Raw genomic sequence first — 22,623 nt, 5'->3', positions numbered from 1 at the left:
CGAAAAGACATGACCAATACTCACTCGTCTCCGTTCACACAGATAAGGAGAACCACTAGTTCAGTTGGAACAACATCAGGATCCTAGGACAGGCCAAACAGAGACAAGCACGGGAATTCCTAGAGGCCTGGTTCTCCACCAAGGAGGCCATCAACAAGCATATAGAAATAGACCCTATATATACAGTGCTGCACAGAAATACTGGGAATGAAGTAATCAACTCCAACAGACCCCAGAGTTTAACTACCAGGCAGGAAAATATAACAGTGCTTTATCAGAGGCTATACTGACAATGTTATCCAGCAGAGCGATGAACCTCTGCAAACTAACAAAACAGTTTGACGAGTCAGCCAACCACAGCATCCACAACCTGAGTTCCAAATCTACTCAAGAACCATAAAATTAAATTTATGATTCACAAGACCCAATCCCTGACATACACTGTGAGTAACAATAGTCCCAGGATTAAACTCTATGGAACAAAACTTCCCACCTTTCACCATTATTCTGGTTTACTGTGAGCTTCCTGTCAATTCAGCCTGGTCTCTGATTCCACATGCTCCAACTTCAGTCATGAACATATTCTGTTCTCACTGGCTGAAGTCCTTTTAAAAACCCACACATATTACATCAACTGTGTCACCTCTTTCTACGTTTCCTGTTACTCTTCAAAGAATTAAAGAAAGATTGGCCACTTTGCCTTTCGAAGTAAGTGCTGACAGGTTTATTGTAAATCCTGTTTTTCTTCCTTGGTGTCAATTTCCTATTCAGTATACATTATGTAGCTTCTTTTATTGATTTATTGGATTTGTTTTATTTCCCTTTTTGTATACCAAAAAATGCATTTATATTTTATATATTAAAATCTCCTGTTCACTTCTTTATCTGTTAAACAGTGGTTTTGAAAAGGATACTGAGGAACTGAGAATGAAAGCAACCAATGATCCAGGAATTTAAACAGAGGTCCCAATGAATAGCTGCCAAAACAAAAACTGATTGAATTAACATGATTCAGTCCTGTGTGTAATTAACACCAGCAATAATAGAAGATTCAAACCGCTTCAATCTCATGTGAACTTGCTGGTGTCTCTGTAAATTAGAAGATCGATTAAATCCTTTCTCACACACTGAGCAGATAAATGGCCTTTCTTCAGTGTGAACCCGCTGATGTGTCAAAAGCTCAGATGAACGTGTAAATGCCCTCCCACACACAGAGCAGGTAAAAGGCCGCTCCCCAGTATGTACACGCTGGTGTGTCAACTGGTGGGATAAGTGAGTGAATCTCTTCTCACACATGGAGCAAGTGTACGGTCTTTCCCCAGTGTGAATTCGCTGGTGTGCAATCAGATGAGGTGACTGCCTGAATCCCTTTCCACATTGACTGCAGGTGAATGGCCTCTCATTAGTGTGAACCCGCTGGTGTGTCTGGAGGATCGATGACTGACCAAATCCCTTACCACATACAGAGCAGGTGAATGGCCTCTCCCCAGTGTGGCTGCGTCGATGATTTTTCAGTTCAGATGGGTAATTGAAACCTTTACCACAAACAGAGCAGGTGAAAGGCCATTCTCCAGTGTGGTTGCGTTGATGAATTTCCAGTTTGGATGGATAAGTGAATCCCCTCCCACAGTCCTGACATTTCCAGGGTTTCTCCATAATGTGTATGTTCTTGTGTCTCTCTAGCTTGGATGATAAGTTGAAGCTGGTCTACACACAAAACAGTTTTATGATTATTCTGTTCCGGAAATTATGTTTTTCAGGCTGTATAAATGATAACACATCATTACACAGTCAGACTCACTTGAGTTGTATATGTTTTGGTGCTTCTCCAACGGCATTGTTTCTGGAAATCCTTTCCCACAAACAGAACAGGTAAAACTATCGCATTCTACATTCAAAAGCAGGTTGTACTCAGGTTCTGATGAACTGATTGATGCTGTCAGATCTTGACATGGTGTTTGGTTTGAGTTTCCCATCTGCAAGTGCTCTTCTTCTAATACCCTGTAAAAAGGAAAGCATAAAAGTCATCAGTCTTATGAAGGTTTGAAGTGCACACATGCAATTATAGTTTCCCAGAATATCAGTGCTGAACTTGTTTACTTTCAGCTATACACTCCCAAACCATTCACTCATCCTATTGAGATGTACCACAGCATGGCAAGGCAACTGCTCTTCCCAAGACCAAAAGAAATTACCGAGTTGTGAAACAGCCCAGTCCTTCATGCAAAACAGCCTCCCATCCATTGACTTCATCTATACTTCCTGCAACTTAAGGAAAGCAATCAAATAATCAAAGACACCTCCCACCCCAATTATACTCTCTTCCACCTCTTTCCATCAGGCAGAAGGTGTACACACCTACAAACACATTGAGGAACAGCTTCTTTCCTGCTGTTATCAGATTTTTGAAATGGATCTCTTTACTGTTAATAGTGATCCCTCTCTGCACCCTCTCAGCAGGTGTAACATTGCATCCAGCACTCTGTTGTGTTATCCTGATGCATTTTTATAGTATGAACTTCTTGTGAAACACATAAGACAACACTTTTCCCTGTATCTCGATACACATGACAATAATAAATCAAATCAAATCTGCCTCCACTCAATATCAACATCCAAACCCGTTACATCATCCAAAACTTATATTCCTCTTTTGTTTAACTTTCCCTTCTCCATAAGGTGCTAGTTCTAGCTAGTTCTAGTTCAATTCTGCACTTGCTCGTTTCCCTGAATATTCTGAATCTTGCTGGATCCAGTTCTATGTGTAACACTGTATCTTCAGTATGCGTTAACTGATAGGGCAGAATACGAACGAGGTTAGGGGAGACATAACGCAGGCGCGAAAAGCCCTTCCTCCTCCGGGAAGGTAAGATCATAATCGAGCATGCGCGTTGCATCTAACGGAAGTGACTGCATCGTTTTAGGGGGGTAGAGAAAGAGAGAGAAGGTTTAGAAGCGCTGAATGTGAGTCTCGGTGCCGAATCAGATCTGCTGTTCGCGGCCAATTGGCGTCTCGAATCGGAAGGCAGCGAGGTTACCGGTCAATTGGCGCTATCGTGCTTTCGCCATACTCTTGCGGCCAGCAGCTGGTCCCTTCTCTCGCAAGCACCGAATCCGGCTCGAGACAAAATAGCACCCAGCATTCCCCGCTGTCCGTCATGATGAGCATGCGCTCTCTCGGAAACGCCGAATTGGGTGGTTTGGATAGAGCACTGTTCATGCCGCAGAGGATCGTGGGTAATTAAGTTGCCATTACTAACTGGCTGTTCGTAAACGTCGAATTTACGGTGATCAGCCAGAAAAGATGTTGCTATCCTTGCCGAAACTGTTAAGCATTTTCAGCATTTTCGTTTTGTTTTAAATTTTATAGATACCGTTTTCTGAAATTGAGAGAGCAAGTTCCCCAAGACGACACTGCTGACCAGTGCCAAATTCAGGATGGTACATCTACTCGACCACGGAAGTCTTGAGTAGAACCTTTCGATCATTTGTTCAAACGTATGTAGCACGTGTCCTTTCCTCACTGGCTAGAATGAAACTTTCCTGAATACAGAAAATTGCTATGTCTTTGGACCACGTTTTGACATGTAGATATCTAATTATCCAAGTTTCAATCTTGTTTTGAACAAATTTACGAATGTCACATAGTCTATTTGCAATATTAGTCATCCAGTCGGGAATTCTTTAAATAAATCTTAGCCGGGGACTGTTTATCCCATTCCTTATCGTTATCTCTCTGATGCATGCACCTTTCTGACTTCTCTCTCAACTATTCCAATACTGTTACCTCTGTGGTATGGCAAATGGTGAAATTGGGAATTTTCTTCTTCCCCCGTTCTCAAAAACTTGTGGATTGGGTGGGTGTCCACAGTTTCTTATGATATAGTATAATGACTTGGCTGAGGACAATGAATGTACTTAGCCAGTTTGTACATTGCTGTAGGGAGAAATATCAACAAAGAGTCTTAAATCCTGTGTTCCTTAGCACAAGTGATCTTTATTCATAGCTGTATTACCACATATGTGAGAGAGGCCAGACAAACCACAAATGCGGCCTTCACGTGGGGTGCAGTTGCTCTCTTAATAGCTCAGATTGGAGGCCAGTGACACTCCAAATTTCCCAGTAAAATACAACATTTTTATACCCTTCATGTTACAATAAATCCATGCAGAATTGATGTCATTGTTAGCCGCATCCTCCCAGTCTATACACCCAATTCAGTAAACACGCGATCAATGATGGACAACCATAGGATCTGCCATATACTGATGATGTTTACCAGATACCTCCATCATCTATCATCGTTGTTACAATGCTTCTGACAGTTTTGTTCCTTCCAAGACATTGCCCAGCTGCACTGCATTATTTGCCAATAACTTAAAAAGTTGCTTTCACTGAGAACTCCTCCAAATTCTGGACTAATTTTAACATGCAGATTAGAAAGGATATTATTCTAACAATTGTTATAAAGTCTTTAAAATCACGTCTACTGTAAAATTACTGTAATACAGCTGATAAATTGAGAACGACCCCTCTTTCCTTTCAGCCTGAGAGATCAAACAACAGTCCTTCTAACTTTCAGTTGCAGTTTACGATCCCTTCTATTATTTACATGTTTTAAGTGGATTTTAAACCGAAGTTTCATTTTTAAATAAAGCTTTATTATTCCCACTCTGAACACTTTACATTATTAATTATCTTTGCTTAAATCAAAAGCATCTGTTTGAACTGCACTTATCAGGATGAAATTCAGTCACTTTACAACTTTACCAAGTCATTAAATGAAATTTGTTTCGATTCCAGAAACAACTAGCAGGCAGCTAGATCTTCATTCTGTATTTTTCAATCTGTCTTTGTGACTCTTCCCTTGATCTTTGGATATAAAAGAATTTGTTTGAATTACTACATCTGCACTTCAGTTTCAATTGTTTAATTCTCTCAGTCTTTTTACAACATGGCCAATGGTTTTTGTGGAGGTTGTGTTTAAACCATTTATTACTTTATCTTCTCTAATAATGCATTGAGTCTCTTTACACCCGTAAACATTTGCTCTCAAAATGCAACTAACCTTTTCACACTAATTTGCCGTTTGCCTTTCTAACTCTACCATTACCTAAATCGTTCAAAATACTGAAGGATCAGACTTTTCTTTCTACTTTTTTACTAAGTAGAAAACGTGGGCCTATAGCTAAATTAGGCCTTACAAAATGTGCCTTTTTAGAATGCTTATATTTTTAGAATTACCTGTTTACTGAAACCAAATCAACTTCCTGAATATTTCTTCCAACAGAGAACCACTCTTATCTGGGATATCTACTTAGACACTACAAGTCTGCTGTACGTAACTGTCATACCTTTTTGGCCATTTTGTGTCAGCTAAAAAAGCTGAAGTGGCCATTTTGTCAACATAGCCATGGGCTGCTACAACATGCATGACAGAAAAATAGACAGGAAGGCAGTGCTGAGGATGTAAAGAGTTTGTCGAGGGATATAGGCAGGGTAAGCAGGTTGCCAAAAGTTTGGCAGATGGAATTTAATTTATGGAAATGACAGGTTACGCCATTTGGCAGGAAACAGAGAGGAGCTAGATTTTGCTTAAATGGAAAAAAACTGCAGAAAGTTTCAGAATAGAGGCATTTGGGAGTCTTGTTCATGAATTACAAAATAAATTGGCATTAAGTTCACCAGGTAAAAAGGAAGCTAAATGTTTGGCTTTTTTTGCAATGTAATGGGAGTATAAAAGTATAGACATCAGTCCTTTCTTTGTAAAAAGAAACTCAGATAGCTGAGTGCTTCTATGCACCTGTTACAATTTGATGATTTCTCCATTCACAAATATCAGTTTCTACTACACCCTTGGCTCCAGCTTGTGTGCACTATTACTGTTTGACTTCTCCTTGTCCTAGATTTCTTTCAACAATTTATGATTGCTTTAAAGGGAATGTTTGATCTCAGTTCAGTGTATGAATTTATCTGCAGTTTCCTGCCTTCCATCTTTGTACTTCATGTTCTAATTCCAAGCATCTACTCTCAAGAGACTCGTCTTTGTATTCATCATATAGATTTCCCTTGTCTACTTATAATGATCAAATTTCTCAATTTATTCACTGTATCTGATAAATATTTAGCCCTTTAATACCTTTTGGTCATCTTCCTTTCAATCAAATAGCCTCATATTGACCAGGAAAACTCACCTCTCATCAAACAAACTCTTTATTTTGGCATTTGAAGCCTTATGTCTGTGCAGTATTTGGGTATGAGGCATTTGGGTCCTTGCTATTTTCTATAACTTCTTCAGAATCTGCATATTTATAGCCAAAACTAAGCAACATTTTGTGTACCTGAACTGTCTAGTTCCATGATGTGCAATTATGATTTCTCTGTACGTACCAGTAACCTTTCCTAGGACTCCTCTTTCTTTAAGCCCTGCTCTCTTATAATAAACCCTATATCCCTGATTTAATTTTGTTTATGATAGCCTTATATTATATCTTAACATTAAATGATTTTTTTGTTTTTTCTGAGACTTTGGCTTTAAGTAAAGCCTTTCTGCCTGCACAATTCTGTTACCTTTTTTCATTATGTCTCAGGCATCTCTTCAAACCTAACGATAATACCAAATGCTGTAGTACATGGATTTCAAAAATATATTTGAAAGTTGTCACACAATGGATTATACACAAAGTTAAGGGATCCTTGTGTTAGAAATAATCAAGAATTAGTTGACAGATAGAAGGTGAGATTAGCGTTAAATATGCATTTTTGAGTTGGCGGGCTGTGCTGAGTGGAGCCCTGCAAAGAAAATCTTTAAGGTCTTTGCTATTTTCAATCTATAGTCATTACTTCAATAAAAGGAAAGGGTTAATTACTTAAATTTTGCAGATGATACAATGTTAATTAAGTGAACAATAATGCGACAAATGAAGTATGAGCTTATCCACTGGTCAGAAAAACACAGAAGCTGATTTTTTTTTAAAAGCTGACAAACATCCACATGTTACACATGCATGGCATTAAAAATGTTATCACAAAGGTACATCAAGCAATGAGGAAAAGAAATGGCCTGTTCATCTTCATTTTAGAGGAATTAGAGTACAAGAATAAGGAAATTCCGCAGTTGTACAGGGCTTGCATGATACACGACCGGAAAATTATAGGCTGTTTTGCCGCCCATATATAAGGAAGGATGTATTCTAAGTAAAGACAGTGCAGTTAAAGTTTAGCAGATTGGCCAATGGAACGAGCGTCCTTTTTATGAGGACATAATGAATAAATTGGCTGTCTGGAGTTTAGAAAACGAAGGGGCCATCTGACTGAAACATTCAAGATTCTGAAGCTGCTTCACAGAGGAATACTGAGAGGTTGTTCATGACAGTTTTGTACCCTGGTTCAAGAGGATTATAGTTTTCAGAAAGGAAGCCAATCACTTAGGTATGAGATGAGTTATGGGGTAAGGGAGGAGAGTTGGGTCTGTTTGGGATGTGCTTCGGAGGTTTGGAGTGGACTTGCTGTGCCAGATGGCTTGTTTCCTCACAGTGGGAATTCTACGATTAAACAAGATAATTGGGGAATAGGCAGGAAACTGGAGTGGAGTTTGGAGAGGAGTGCCAATTGAAGATTAGCCACAAGAACGCTGAGTGGTATGGTCTTCTCCTGCACAATTTTTAATGTTTTATTTAAGATTTCCAAATTCTTCAACATTTTGTTTTTGGTTTATTTCAGACCTTGCACACAGAACTCAGTCAAAATTCACAGAAGTCCAAATAAGAGTCAATCAGTGGCAGGGTGGATGTTGATTTGCAAATGAGGTTCATTCTAAGGTAACTATCATTCTTTTTGTCCATTCCAGTTGTTTACACAACTTCCATTTCAGTTAAAGTGGTTTGTGCTGCAATGCAGATGGAGACGTTGCTGCCATTTCCTTAAACCACTTCAACAAATTTTCCTGATTGGCTCCCTTTTCTGTCATCTGATTTAATATTTCTTAATTTAGCTCAGTATCATAATCTTTTTCCGAATACTCTTATAAAGTACTTTTGAAGTTTTATGTTTTACTTTGAAAACAATGTCTAGCGTACATGTCTGCTGTTGATGAGCTGAAGGACAATTTCTAATCCGATTACAAAGGCAAGCACGTTCTAAGGGCAATTAGGTTGTGAAACAGACACTAACCATTGGATGTAAAAGAGTTAAATTGTAGGAACTAAAATTTCTTTATGGCATTTTAATCAATTTTACATGTTCAGGGTAGTTTAAACTTCATTTTTTATCTGTGGGATAGCAAACCCGGTATAAAATAGCCAATGCCCAGTTCTGCTTTGAGAAAACAGTGAAGGGCTTTTTCTTGAACCTTTGTAGATTGTATAGAGAAGATGCTCTCCCTTTGCCATTATCTAAGGAACTACTGGATGTTCATTCAGAAACAATAAAGGGTGCGATATTTGTTTGATTCAACTGCAAGAACTTATTAACATGGTGTCTTTGCTTAAAATGCCTTAAGGTTTTTCGAAGAAGCGTTGTAAACTAGATTTTGACATTAAGCCACTGAAAGCAATATTAGCCAGAATTTTGGTCACACAGCTTAGTGTTTTGAGGTTTTAGGGGAGGAAAACACAATCAAGTAACGGTGTGGTTTAGGGAGGGAAGTAACCGAAGTAATTATATATAGGGTCAGTGTACCTTCCTTTCATCTGTTCCTACTGTGTCTAATTAGAAAGCCAAAGTTTCCATACGCTTTATTGACTGCTCAGTTTTGCCAGAAATGATTATAAGAAACACAACTACCCTTCATTCACCACCTTTAAAACTGCACCTTTCAACTTGTATTTTCTCTACTCACTGTATAATTAGGGACAGGTTACATTGATATTATTGAGCATTTCTGCTTTAGGAAAGAGCGGGTGTTAGGTGTCTTGAAAACATTAAAGTTGATGAGTGATGTGATCTGTATGAGATAGTAAGGGAGGCAATGGAGAAAACTGCTTGGGCCTTGATAGAGATCTTTATGTTGACTTTAGCCAAGGTAAGGTCCCAGAAGTTTGAAAAATACACAATCTTATTTCTTTGTTTAAGAAGAGCAGCAGGGATAATTCAGAAAACTATAGCGCAGTGACCCTTACATCAGTGGTCAAGAAATTATTGGAGAAGATTCTTAGAGTCATAGAGTTGTACAGCAAGGAAATGGACCACTTGGTTCAACTCATCTGTGCCAATCATATATCCTAAAGTAATCTAGTACCATTTGTCAGCATTTAGCCTATATCCCACTAAACCCTTCAGGTGCCTGTACCCATCCAGGTGCCTCTCAAATGTTATAATTGCACCAGCCTCCACCATGTCCTCTGAAAGCTCATTCCATACACGCAGCACCCTCTGCGTGAAAAAAGATGCCAGTTAGGACCTTTTTAAATCTTTCCCCTCTCACCTTAAACCTATGCCCAGAGTTGACCACAGCATTCTACAAATGGTCTAACCAATGTCGGGTATAGCTACAATATGACATCCCAACTCCTGTACTCAATGCACTCACCAATAAATGCAAGTGTACCAGATGCACTCTTCACCACCCTCTCTAACTGTGACTTCACATTCAAGACGTTCTTTGTTCAGCACAACTCTCCAGGATCTTCAAGTGTGTACGTCTTGCCACGATTTGCCTTAGCAAAGCTCAACACCTCATACTTATCTAGGGTAGAATCCACCAGCCATTCCTCAGCCAATCAACCTACCTGAGTAAGGTCCTATTGTCCTCTGGGATAACCTTCACTGTCCACTGCACCACCAATTCTGGTGTCATCTGCAAACTTACTAAGTATTCCTCCTATACTCACATCCAAACCATTTATGTAAAGCACAAAAAGCAGTGGACCCATCCTTGTGGCACATCACTGGTCATAGGCCTCCGGTCTGAAAAAATAAAACACCATTACCAGCCTCTGCTTCCTACCATCAAGCCAATTTTGTCTCTATTTGGCAATCTCTCACTGGATTCTATGTGATTTAATGTTGCTAATCGGTCCATCATGCAGAACCTTGTTGAGCACCTTGCTGATGGCCATATGAACAATGCCCACAGCTCAGCCTTCATCAATCTTCTTTGTCACTTCTTCAAAAAACTCAATCAAGTTAATGAGACACAATTTCCCGTGCACAATTTCATGTGAATGATCCTTAATCTGTCCTTGATCCTCCAAATGCGTGTAGATCTTGATCCACAAAATCCCCTCCAACAATTAGAGTCATAGAGTCTTGGAGTCCTACAGCATGGGGACAGGCCCTTCAGCCCAAACTGGTCCATGCTGACCAAAATGTCCATCCATGTTAAACCCATTTCTCTGCAGTTGGCCCATATCCTTTTAAACCTTTCCTATCCATGTATTCATCCAAATGCCTTTTAAATGTTGTTAACCCACCTCAACCACTTCCATTGGTAGCTTATTCCCTATGCACGCCACCCTCTGTGTAAAAAATGTTGCCCCTAAGTTTCCCATGTATTTCTTTGCCTCTTACCTTAAACTGATGTCCTCGATTCTCCAACTCTGAGTACATTCACCCCAACCATGCTTGTCATGATCCCCGCGCTCTAAAGAAAAATGTCCTAAATTGTCCAACCTCTCCCAATAACTCAGTCTCTTGAATCCTGGCAACATCTTCATGAATGTCTTTTGCACTCTTTCCAGTTTAAAAACATCCTCCAATAGCAAGGTGATCAAAACTGAACACAGTATTCCAACTGTGGCCTCACCAACATCCTGTACAATTGCAATATGACTTTCCAACTTCAATACTCAATGGCCTGACTGATGAAGGCCTGTGCACCAAAGGCCCTCTTCAGAGCCCTGTCTACATGTGACTCCACTTTCAGGGAAGCATGCACCTGAACTCCAAGGGCCATCTGTCCGACTACACTCCTTAAGGCCCTACCATTCACCATGAGACTCCTAGCTGGATTTGACTTTTCAAAATGCAACACCTCACACTTATCTATATTAGACTCCATTTGCCATTTCTTGGACCTCTTCGCCAGCTGATTAAGCTTGTGCTGCAACCTCTGATAACTTTCCTCACTGTCAACAATACCACCTATTTCAGTGTCATCCACAAACTTACTAATCATGCCTTGTACATTCCCACCCAATTCATTGATACTGATAACAAACAGCAATGGGTCCAGCTCCAACCCCTGAGGCACATCCAGTCGGACCTCCAGTCCGACAAGAATCCTTCCGCTATTACTGTCTGCTTCCTACCTTCCAGCCAATTGTGTATCCAATTTGCCAGCTGTCCCTGGATTCCATGTAAACTGATCTTCCAGAGCTGCCTACCATGTGGAATCTTATCAAAGGCTTTGCTGAAATCCACATAGACTATGTCTACTGCCCTTCCCTCATCAACCTTCCTGCTCACTTCATCAAAGAGCTCTAACAAATTTGTGAGACACCACAATTGTGATTGTGATCTCCCACACACAAAGCCATGGTGACAGCTCCTAAGCAAACCCTGTCTTTCCCAATGCATATATATCTTATCCCTCAGAATTTTCTGAAGTAACTTACCTACTACAGATGTTAGGCTTACTGATCTATGGTTCCCAGGTTTTTCTGTGCAGCCCTTCTTGAATGAGGGCACAGTATTCATTACCCTCCATCTTCCAGGACTTCACCCAGGGCTAACAATGATACAAATATATCAGCTCAGGCCCCCGCAATTTCTTCTCTGGCCTGTTACAAGGTTCTTGGATATTATCTGATCAAGAACAGGGGATTTATCCAACTTCATACATTCTAATACTTCCAACACCACCTTTGCTGTGTTATAGACTGTCCCCAAGATATTGCCACTAATTTCCCCAAGTTGCCAAATTTTCATGTCTTCCTCCACAGCAAAAATCAGGAAGAAATATTCTCGCCCAATTCCCGTGGTTCCACACATGTACATCCACTTTTGTCCTTGAGGGGTCCTCTTCTCTCTTTAGTTATTCTTTTTCCTTTATGTTCTGAAAGAATCTTTTTGGATTCACCCTAATCTTCTCAGCCAAAGCTATCTTCTGGCCCCCTTTTGCCGTCCTGATTTCCTTCTTCAGTAAGCTCCTGTATTTCCTGTATACCTCCAGGGAGCATCTTGATCCCAGCTGCCTATACCTGAGCAGTGAGTCCTCCTTTCTTGTCTGGTTAAAGCCTCAATATTTCTTGTCATTCAAATATCTTGTAGATATTTGATATCTCCTTACAAATTTACTTCTCAATTTTCTGTTGACTACTGAGGGGCTTATAGTACAATTCCAGTAAGGAGATAGCCCCTTTCTTATTTCTTAGTTTGACCCAAATAACTTCACTGGATGTACTCCCAGGAATACCCTCCCCATGTAGAGTTAAAAAAAGCCACAACCCCTCCTCCCTTCACCCCCCCCCCCCAACCACCTATCCATCCTTCCTCTAGCATCTATACCTTGAAACAGAGAGCTGTCAATCGTGCCTTCCTCGAGCATGTTTCTGTAATACCTGTGATATCCCAGTCACATGTTTCCAAACATACCCTGACTTCATCTACCTTACCGGTCAGTCCTCGACATGGAAATAAATGCAGTTTAATTGATCCGTTTCATTTTGTTCTCTGCCTTGCTATTGTCTGCTTTGACTATTTGATTTTTCTTGCCTAGATTTGAATCTTCTTTCACTGTCTTATTGCCTCACTCTGTCATTCTCCCCAACCCTTACTGTTTTAAATCTCACAAGTAGCACTAGCAATCTCTCACCAGGATATTGGTCCTCTTTCAATTCAGGTACAAACCATCCTTCTTATTTTAAATCTCAAAAGAGATTCCAATGATCCAAAAATGCAAATCCCTGCCCACTGTACCAGCTCCTCAGTCACTCATTAATTTGCTCTGTCCTCCTATTCCTACGCTCATTTGCACATGGCACGGGGGCTAATCCAGATATTACTATCCTTGAGGAACTACTTTCCAATTTGCTGCCTAATTTCCTATGTTGTCTCTTCAGAACTTCATCCTTTCTCCTCCCACATCAATGGTACCAACATGTACAATGACATCCTCCTGGTCATTCTCCCCTTTCAGCATATTCTGCACCCTCTCCAAAACATGCTTGACCCTAGCACCAAAGAGGCCACAGACCATTCTGGTGTCTTCATGTCAACTGCAGAAACATCTATTTGTGCTCTTGATGAGACAGAGACCCTTATCACAATTCTCTGAACCTGACATATCCCTCATTTCAGTAGAGCCAGTCTTGGTACCAAAAGCCTGGCTGTTGGTGCTACATTCTCCTGATAGTACCTACAGTTTCCAAAACAGCATACATACTTGAGGTAAGGTTAACATAGGACTGGCTGTGTACCTCTCCTACCTTTCCTATCCCACCTATCTGACTCTTTCCGCATTTTTTTCTACCTTCCCAAAATGTCCATCCATCACACCACTTGGCCCTTGCAAATTCCTCATTGCCTCTAACTGCTTCTCCAACTGACCCATGTGACCCAATAGGATTCACAACCAAACACACTTCCTGCAGACATAATCCTCAGGGGTATTGAAATTCTCCTAATCTCCCATATCTGATAGAAAGAGCCCATCACTCGGTAAAAGGCCTTTCTTGTACCTTAATCTACAGATCTAGAAAGTAGCACAGTCTTAATGCCCTGAAAACACTCTTAAGCACATTTAAAATATCAAATGACAGATCCCAGTAAAACATAAAAACACTTTCACCTGACTCTATTACAGATTTACAAAAAAAAAGTTATAAGTCTTAAAAGCTCTTACTGATCAATGAAATCCTGACAATCCCAGCTGTGAGTTGTTCTGATAATGGGGTTTCTGCAAGGCCAGATGTGAAATTTCACTGTTTTTTTCTTGGACCAAGCTCTGATTTCCAGAGGTGCTCATAATTTCACAACCAGTCAGCTGTAAACGTTCACTGCATGTTTTCTTGTTAAACTTTCAAGGCAGCCTTGGACCTTCCACGTGGTCTCTCCCAAAACTCCTGCTCTCTCCCTTTGCTACCATTTAAAGTATGCTTTTGATTTTTTTTGACCTTCATAAACAAAGAAAATACTGATTATAAACAATTATTACTGCTCCACAAAATTGAGAAAATCAGCTCTAGCACTGAAAAGAAGGAAACAGCTGTACGGCCACAATTCTCCCCTGTCCATAATTTTGAAAGTGGTTCCAGGGACAGGATTTGCTCGTGTGTGTGGAAAATAATGAATTTATTAAGGGCTGTCAGTGTGGATTTCTACCTTGTCTCACAAACCTGATTGAGTATTTTGAGGTAGTGACAATGGTGATTGATGAGACAAGACGTGACTGTTGCTTACCTAGACACTGCTAAAGCATTTGACAAGGTCCCTCGTGGTAGGCTGGTCCAGAAGATTGAGTCACATGGGATCACAGATGATCGTTGTGGAGATGTGTTTTTCTGACTGGAGGTCTGTGATTACTGATGTTGCCCATGAATCAGTGTTGGTACCTGTGTTGTTTGTATATAAATAAATATATATAAATTATTCGAATGAAAATGTAGATGGTAGTGAGTTTGCAGTTCTGATTATGATATTTGCAGACAATTTGAAAACTAGGGGAGCTGTGAATGAAATAACTCTATGAAAGCTGGTGTCCTGTCACTAAATCACCCTTTATTTACATGTGCATAGTACATGACACTGACTTAGCTAGCTCCCCCACCAGTGCAGCTATGTCAGCATTCAATTCTGGCCACCAGACATATCTTCTCATCAACATCTTCATTTTGAAAATTCTTGGCTGAGTTCAGTCAGTGTCTGGTGTTGACCTGTGCTAGGGACAATCACTCTTGTTCCCCATAATAATATGCTGTCCTCTATGGTAACCTGGCCTTCCCAGGCCCAGAAGTTCTGGTTGTGATGGCACCTTTGATGTCCCATCACCACTAGCTTTCTTAGTTTTCCCAGGATGAGATATTTTGTGTCCACAGTTTGATATTGTCAGTGGTGAGTTGAAGAGTGTCCAGAAAGTTTCAAACCAAAGCGGACTCTTCCAGTGGTGTATCTGTCAGTGGGAGGCAACTCGAACATTTGCTCATTGACTTCCCAGAGTGTGTTCCAACTTGTAGTTGGCCACACTCAGAATAAGAGCCCACTGCTGAATCCAACCCAAAATTATAGGCAGCACAGCCTAGTCCTCTTTAGGTAGCCCTAGTAGGGGTTTGTGGTCCTTTTACTATTACAAATTTAAATCCATAAAGGTATTAGTGGAACTTTCCCACCACCAAGATTTCCTTCTCTAGCTGGGCATATCTTTGTTTGGCATCAACTGAAGTTCAGGAAGGAAACACTGTTGGGTGTTCTTCTCCACTGCGCCCCCTGTGAGCTAACACTGCTGTTATACCATGACGTGACATGTCATCACTACCTGTTGCTTGGGATTGTACTGTGCCAACACCACAGACAATGATAGCTGATTCTTCACTTTCCTAAATTCTACATCTTGGCTATGAGGTCATTTCCAATGCTAACTGTTTTTCAATAGCAAATGTAAGGGTGTCAGGCTAAGAGGCCAGGTTACGGACAAATTTTCCTTACTAGTTAACCAAGCCAAGGAAAGACTGAAGCTCCGGTACATACAAGGGAGCCAGGGGACCTCTGATCACCCTCACTTTTTCTTTGAACAGGTGTAACCTGGTCCTGTAGTCTCTTAGCCCAAGTTGGTCATTTGGGGTGGCTAGAACACACATTTTTCCCTTCTGAGGTGTGCCCCTGCCTTGGAGAAATCTTTAAGTACTACGGCCAAGTTCTCAATGCTCTTTCTTGGTCTTCTCAGTTATTAACACATCATCCAGACAAATGGCGTTTGGTGTAGACATTGTAAAATGTTTTCTATCATCCATTGGAAAATGGCACAGGCTGCTGATACCCCAAAAGGAAGTTTCGTATATTGGTACAAACTCTTATGGGTATTAATTGTAGACTACTTCTGGGAATCCTCAACTAGTTGCAATTGCAGTTACATATGGCTAATATCCAGTTTTGTGAAGGAAGGACAGCTTATGGGTATTAATTGTAGCATACTTCTGGTAATCCTCATCTAGTTGCAATTGCAGTTACATGTGGCTAATGCCCAGTTTCTTGAAGCACAGCCCCTTTCTACTCCTAACCAGTTTTGCACATAAGTCCTCTTTGCGAGGGATTGGGTATCTATCCAACCTGACCCGTCGGGATTTTGAATCGGTACAACCGGTGCTGCCTATTCCACAAAGTGCACTGGTTTAATCATTCCTTTGCTTTCAACTCTCCTGATTTCTACCTCTACTTTTACGCATAAGGTGAATGGGACTGGCCGGGGCTTGCAGAATCATGAAATTGCATCTTGGTCAACATATAAGGTGGCCTTGGCCCCTTTGATAGTTCTTAGGCATCCCTGAAAAACTTTGGGTATTTAACTGGGACTTCATTCAGGCAACCATTTTCTAATTGAAAAATTTTGAGCCAATCAAGTTGAATCTTTCTTGACTAATTTACTGCATCAAACTTGCACCTGAGCCTTTAAGGACAATCTGTGGTAACTGCGACAACCGCTTCTCATAAGAGACTGGAACAGAAATTGTACTCTTAATCAACCAACAGTTGTCTGGTACAGGCTATCAGCCTAGCCAAGGTCTTACACAAAATTAAGCATTGCAGTACAGAGTGAATTTTGATAATGACTGGGTCTGCAGCCACTGATACAGCCATGCCAGTATCAACTTCCAGTGGATCTAGGTAAGCTTTTAACCAGACATTGTGTTTTGATTGGCTCTGATTTGGACATTGCTAAGCAATTTGAATGTTCCAAACTAGCTATAGGTGGACCTTTAAGGGCGTACATTCTGTTGGACCGTAGCCTATTTGATCTCTATCTCAATTCAGGCCTGATGGAATTCTTTGCTCTCTTGAGTCCCCATACTGGCTGCAACTGCAATGTCCAGCTGGCCCAGATCCTCAAGAAAAGTTTGGCTGAGGCTTGACTTTGATTTAGGATTTTGCTGTGAGCAGACCTAGAGAGCCTCTCTTTAGGCTATGTCCTGAGTGAGGCTATTCAATTGCCTTCACTCAAGTGGTGCTCCCAAACTTAGCCAGCTTGATGAGGGTTTCCACATACATCGGCATACCTGTAACTCATAAACTCTACTTGCTGCATTTTCTAATGAAAAAGTCAGTTGTAGTGCCTGTTTGGAGTCCAGGTGGGCTTCAGCTGGTGGATACTTTTGCATGGCCTCATCATTAATCCCACTCTCACTGCAACAGAAATAATTCTGTAAGGGCCATCACCCAGTCACCCTTTATTTACACATTCATAGAACATGGCACATACAGCTAGCTCAGAGCTGGTTCCTAGGGTGAACAGAACCCCTGACACTCCTGTCAGCCAGGTGCCCCTAATTGGATCAGGTTAACAGCCCCAATAAAGGAACTCATATATTCTATGAGATCCATCTGGCTGACCTCATTCTAATCATTGCAGTGGATAGTGAGGAAAGACATACAGCAGGATAAAGAGCAGTTGAAAATTTGGGTACAGAAATGGCAGAGTTTCATCTGAACAGTTGTCAGGTGATACATTTTGGGAGGTCAAATTCAAGACGAAAATATTCAGCAAATGGCAGGTCCATTGATATAAGAGGAAGATTTGGCTACACTTAACAGTTTCCTGAAAGTGTCAACACAAGTGGATATGGAGTAATTAAGGCATATGGCATACTTACCTTCATCGGTTGGGATTTTAAGTATAACAGTTGGCGAGTCACATCAGCTATATAAAACATTAGTTAGGCCACATTTGGAGTACTGCGTGCAGTTCTGGTCACCACATTGGAGGAAGGATGGGGAGGCTTCGGAGAGGGTACATCAAAGGTTTTGCAGGATGTTGCCTACTTTGGAATGGAGTAGCTATAAAGAGAGATTGGAAAAGCTTGGATTGTTTTTAGTAGAGCATCTGAAGTTGAGGGGAGACCAGACACAAGTAAATAACGTTATGAGAGCCAAGGATAGGATGTGCACACAGTGTCTTTTTTTCCAAGGTGGAAATGTCAAATACTAGGGGGCACAGGTTTATGTTGATAGGAGGACAATTTAAAGATGTACGAGGTAGGTTTTTTGCACAGAGAGTGGTAGTTGCCTGGAATGCGCTGTCCAGGGAAGTAGTTGAAGCAGATAAGATAACAATGTTTAAAAGGTGTTAAGACAGAGACATGAGCAGGCAGAGAATCGAGGGATATGGGCCACGTGCAGGCGGATGGGATCAGTTTAGAATGGTATCGTGTTCAGCACAGACGTGGTGGGGCAAAAAGTCTATTCCTGCACTCTGTAGTCTATCTTCTATGTTGACTGCTCTGTTAATGATCCATCATGCTTTCTTGACTTTTCAAGATGAACTTACACCTTCAAAGGTTCACCATCAAGAAACCTCTGATATGGTACCTTCGGCTCTACTTACTCTTCTAGAACTGTGCATTTTAGTCAAGATTGTTTTGCTTTATCCTTTCATTGAAAAAGCATCAGCTTGTCTTTCTTTGTATTAAATTTCATTTAAGAAACCAATTCCAATATGTCCTCCTTTATCCCTTACCCACTGGTGTTTCCACTTTTAGAGAACTATGGACTTGCAACTCAAGATCCTGCTGTGTACCAATATTTGTAAGGGGCCTGCCATTTGCTGTATACTTTCTTTGTGCATGTCACCTCTCAAAATGCATGACTTCACACTTGTTCAAATTAAACACCATGTGTCATTTCTGTGTCCAACTTTCCAAAAGTTCTACTCCTTGCTGTATCCTTTAACAACTTTCCTTACTTTCCACAACTCCACCGATTTTTTTTTGTGTCATCTACAAACATGCTAATCAGATGACCTACATTTTCTTCAAAATTATTTATATGTACTTCAGACAACAGAGATCCCAGCACTGATCCTTCGGAACCCCGCTGGTCACAGATCTCCTGTCGGAAATTTGAGCACAAAAGTTATGAATAAACCTCCAGAAAGCTCTAGTTAGGCTAGATCAAGCACGTTCAATTCTGTCAGTGCAATTTCAGAATCTAAATGAGGTATATAGATGATTTATTAGAATGTTGCCACAGATATAACAAAGTAGAAGGTTAGATTGAAGAAGCTGCCATTGAGACGAAGGAGATTGAGTGGTGAGATGATGGTGTTGTGCAAGTTTGATAGTTTTAGATGAGATAAAGAAAGAAAAGCTGTTCTTATTATTAAATGGTGCAAGGATTAGATGGCAGGACTGCAGGATTTTTGATAGGAAGGAAAATATGAAAAGGAAATATCAGAGATATACTTTTAGTTGCATGAAGAAAACACCAAACCCACATTTACCCGTTGGCTCAGGTTTGAGTAAGCACGGTCTTTAACTAACAGAACAAGGTCATGAAAAATGGTGGCCACTGTGTGTGATAGGAGGGAGAGAGAGAGAGCTGTCTGGGGTTCAAGAAACTAGTGACGAAGAGAAAATCATTGAATTTATTGTCATTTTGCAACAGGGGAGTGGAGAACTGAAATCAGCTAGAAGAGGGTGAAGACTGAGAGGACACAAGAAATTTTGGAGATGTACAATAGATTTGAATCAATCCAAAGGGGCGACGAAAATGTGTGGGCTGAGGAAAGAACAATATTTCATAGAAATTCACCATGGTTGTTCTGAATTTCTGTTTTGTACCTTGAGTGGTGACTTTTATAATCTCTTTCCACAGGGGCATTAGAAGAAGAAAAGTTAAAATCAGAAATCTCGAACACAATGTCATATCCAGATCTGATCGTATCATTTGATTAATCAGATCCTTATTGTTCGCGGCATTTGAGTGTGAAATGAGATAGGTTTGTTCCATTTGACTGTGCAAAGGATTTCAAACATCAATGTGACTGACAAAACACCAAGACCCAGACACATGACTGAAAGTGCTCCAATGCACTGACTGTGAAAATAACTTTGTTATTTCGAGAAGATAAATAACTGTTGCAGCAGGAGCAACTGTACATTTGTACATTGTGTGGACCAAGACTTCGACTCATCATCCAACCTCGAGAGACACCCATAGTATGGAGAGACCATGGAAATGTGATGACTGTGGAAAAGGATTCAATTACCCATCTCAGCTGGAGATTCATCTACGTAGTCACACTGGAGAGAGGCCATTCAGCTGCTCAGAATGTGGGAAGTGTTTTAGAGAATCATCTAATCTGCTAAAACACCAACAGCTTCACACAGGGGAGAGGCCATTTACCTGTTCTGTGTGTGAGAAAGGTTTCACTCAGTCCTCTCACCTGCTGACACACCAGCGAGTTCACACTGGGGAGAGGCCATACAGTTGCTCTTATTGTGTGAAGACATTTACCCGTTCATCCAACCTTTTGAAGCATCTGCGAGTCCACACTGGAGAGAGGCCATTCACCTGCTTTATTTGTGGGAAGGGATTTACTCAGTCTTCTAACCTCCTGACTCACCAGCGGGTTCACACTGGGGAGAAGCCATTCACTTGTTCTGTTTGTGGGAAGGGATTCTCCCAGTCTTTCCACCTACTGACCCACCAGCGAGTTCACACCAATGAGAGACCTTTCAAATGTTCTGGCTGTGTGAAGACTTTTGCACGTTTATCAAACTTGAAGACACACCAGCGAGTACACACTGGGGAGAGGCCATTCACCTGCTCTGTGTGTGGGAAAGGATTCACTCAATCATCCAATCTGCTAAAACACCAGCAAATTCACAACTGATTGCAGATAATGGACCTTGGCCTTGTCACTGCTGGTAATCACATCTAGGGTTGATCCACCTTGTGAAGCTTGGGCTTTGTTTCTGCTGATGGATCTAAACTCTGGTCTGATCACATGGATTATTATTCTGAAAAATAGCTTGGTTAGTCACCTTAATTTATTCATTTATCCAATATATTTAACAATTTATATTTACAGCTCAACAACACACAAATATCCAAAGAAGAGTGTCAGTTATCAAACATGCAAAATAAACAATGTGTGCAATGCTAAGCATTATGTGGCTTGTTTTTCAATATCTCTCAAAACTTTGCTTGAATTTCTTTTACATGGCTATTTTCTTCTCTTGGCGAACCACCTCGGAAATCTTCAAGTTAAGTAGAGATCCCCTATTTTAAAAAAAAACTGGGATTACAATTACCATGGTTTAAATACTTAACAATTGAATTTAAGAGGACTCATCAGTTATATGCAAACTAAGCCAATCAGAAAACCCACTGTCAATTTGGATTATTCTCATCTCTAGCCTGCAAAGAACCTCACTTACACCACAAAGATGACATTTCTGTGTTCCAGGGTGCAGGCATTATAGGACGCTGAAGTGGTAGCAGACCGAGATCTCTAACTTTTCTGATAGTCACAGGATTGCACCACAGGAGTTTCAGTGCTGCGGAGTTTTTCCCACTATGTCATCAGTGCTCTTGGAATTCTCATACATTGTCGAGTTGTGACAGAGCACCTTGTCAATGGTGCATGGTGCACCAGAGGTATAATATATGTAAGCTTAGGTACTGAATGGGGTGTTGATCAAATTGGGTTGTTTAGTCCTGGAGGATGTTTGTGCAGTTGCACTCATCCAGGCTTGTAGAGTATATTCTATTGCACTTCTGGCTCATGTCTTGTGACGATGTGAGTCAGGAGTTGTTTTACTCTCCACAGATTCCCAGCTACAGACTTTTTTGTAGCTACTGTAATTCCAAGGCTAATCCAGGTAAACGTCAGATGAGCTCTGTGTGATTGAATATTCAAAGTAGATTGTTTTAACATGGTCTCACTGGCACCAAGTTCAAAGTTGCTGGCTCTAACTTGAAATATACAGGCTCATGATCCTATTCAGTTCATGACACACCCTAGCGGGTTTTGAGAAGATTTGGAGCTCAGTTTGAGGTTCTGGATGTGAGTTTGCTCGCTGAGCTGGAAGGTTAGTTTTAAGACATTTTGTCACCTTTATTTTATTTAAAAATATATACTTTATTCATAAGATGTACAAAAAATAAAACATATTTATACACCTACCCAGTATGCAAGCCGCTCCAGGTTACCCGGGGGTACATACACCAACTAAAGGAAAAAAAACAAACAAAGAAGGAAAAAAAAACAAAGCAAAGAAAATACCCCGGCAGTCGTCTCCCCGCACAGTCCCTGTTGGCCCCCTGACCAGTTGGGGAAGGCGCCAGCTGGGCCAGGTACCAGATAGGGCCTTGTTTCTATTCTGGACGAGGGGTTTCATACGGTGGTCTTTCCCCACCGCGCCTTGGCGGCGGCTGCCCCAAGCTTTAGCGCGTCCCTCAGCACATAGTCCTGGACCTTGGAGTGCGCCAGTCTGCAACACTCGGTCGGGGTCAGTTCTTTGAGCTGGCAGACCAGCAAGGTGCGGGCAGACCAAAGAGCATCTTTCACCACATTGATGGTCCTCAAGGTGCAGTTGATGTTGGTCTCGGTGTGTCCCCCGGGAAACAGCCCATAGAGCACGGAGTCCCGCGTCATGGAGCTGCTTAGGACAAACCTCGACAAATACCACTGCATCCCCCTCCAGACCTCCTGCACAAAGGCACATTCCAGAAGGAGGTGATCGACAGTC

General features: G+C 41.1%; 2 protein-coding genes across 6 annotated transcripts; one reads left to right on the top strand and one right to left on the bottom strand.

Annotated features, from left to right (window-relative positions):
• Window positions 1-255: 255 nt before the first annotated feature.
• LOC132206279 (zinc finger protein 239-like) lies at window positions 256-3,152 on the bottom strand. 3 transcript variants are annotated; one of them, XM_059639780.1, is made up of 3 exons: window positions 2,814-2,850; window positions 1,802-2,001; window positions 256-1,707 (listed from the first exon to the last, which is right to left on the bottom strand). In XM_059639780.1, exons 1-3 carry the CDS (start codon window positions 2,828-2,830, stop codon window positions 1,538-1,540), a joined length of 387 nt encoding a protein of 128 aa, XP_059495763.1. In that variant the 5' UTR covers window positions 2,831-2,850; the 3' UTR covers window positions 256-1,537. The 3 variants fall into 3 exon arrangements, with proteins under 3 accessions (XP_059495763.1, XP_059495761.1, XP_059495762.1); XM_059639778.1 differs by lacking the exon at window positions 2,814-2,850 and adding an exon at window positions 3,039-3,152 and having other exon boundaries at window positions 256-2,001; XM_059639779.1 differs by having other exon boundaries at window positions 256-2,001; window positions 2,814-2,856.
• On the top strand, window positions 2,911-20,986 carry LOC125467724 (zinc finger protein 16-like). Of its 3 annotated transcripts, none has more exons than XM_059639777.1 (4): window positions 2,911-2,964; window positions 3,371-3,498; window positions 7,724-7,821; window positions 19,742-20,986. In XM_059639777.1, exon 4 carries the CDS (start codon window positions 20,088-20,090, stop codon window positions 20,760-20,762), a length of 675 nt encoding a protein of 224 aa, XP_059495760.1. In that variant the 5' UTR covers window positions 2,911-2,964; window positions 3,371-3,498; window positions 7,724-7,821; window positions 19,742-20,087; the 3' UTR covers window positions 20,763-20,986. The 3 variants fall into 3 exon arrangements, with proteins under 3 accessions (XP_059495760.1, XP_059495759.1, XP_048419840.2); XM_059639776.1 differs by having other exon boundaries at window positions 2,920-3,237; XM_048563883.2 differs by lacking the exon at window positions 7,724-7,821 and having other exon boundaries at window positions 2,920-3,237.
• The last annotated feature ends 1,637 nt before the right edge of the window (window positions 20,987-22,623 follow it).

The sequence above is a fragment of the Stegostoma tigrinum genome, chromosome 34 (assembly GCF_030684315.1).
Source record: "Stegostoma tigrinum isolate sSteTig4 chromosome 34, sSteTig4.hap1, whole genome shotgun sequence".
Taxonomy (NCBI): Eukaryota; Metazoa; Chordata; class Chondrichthyes; order Orectolobiformes; family Stegostomatidae; genus Stegostoma; species Stegostoma tigrinum.
The sequence above is the reverse complement of the archived record's forward strand: the minus strand, read 5'-3'. Positions and strand labels throughout refer to the sequence as shown.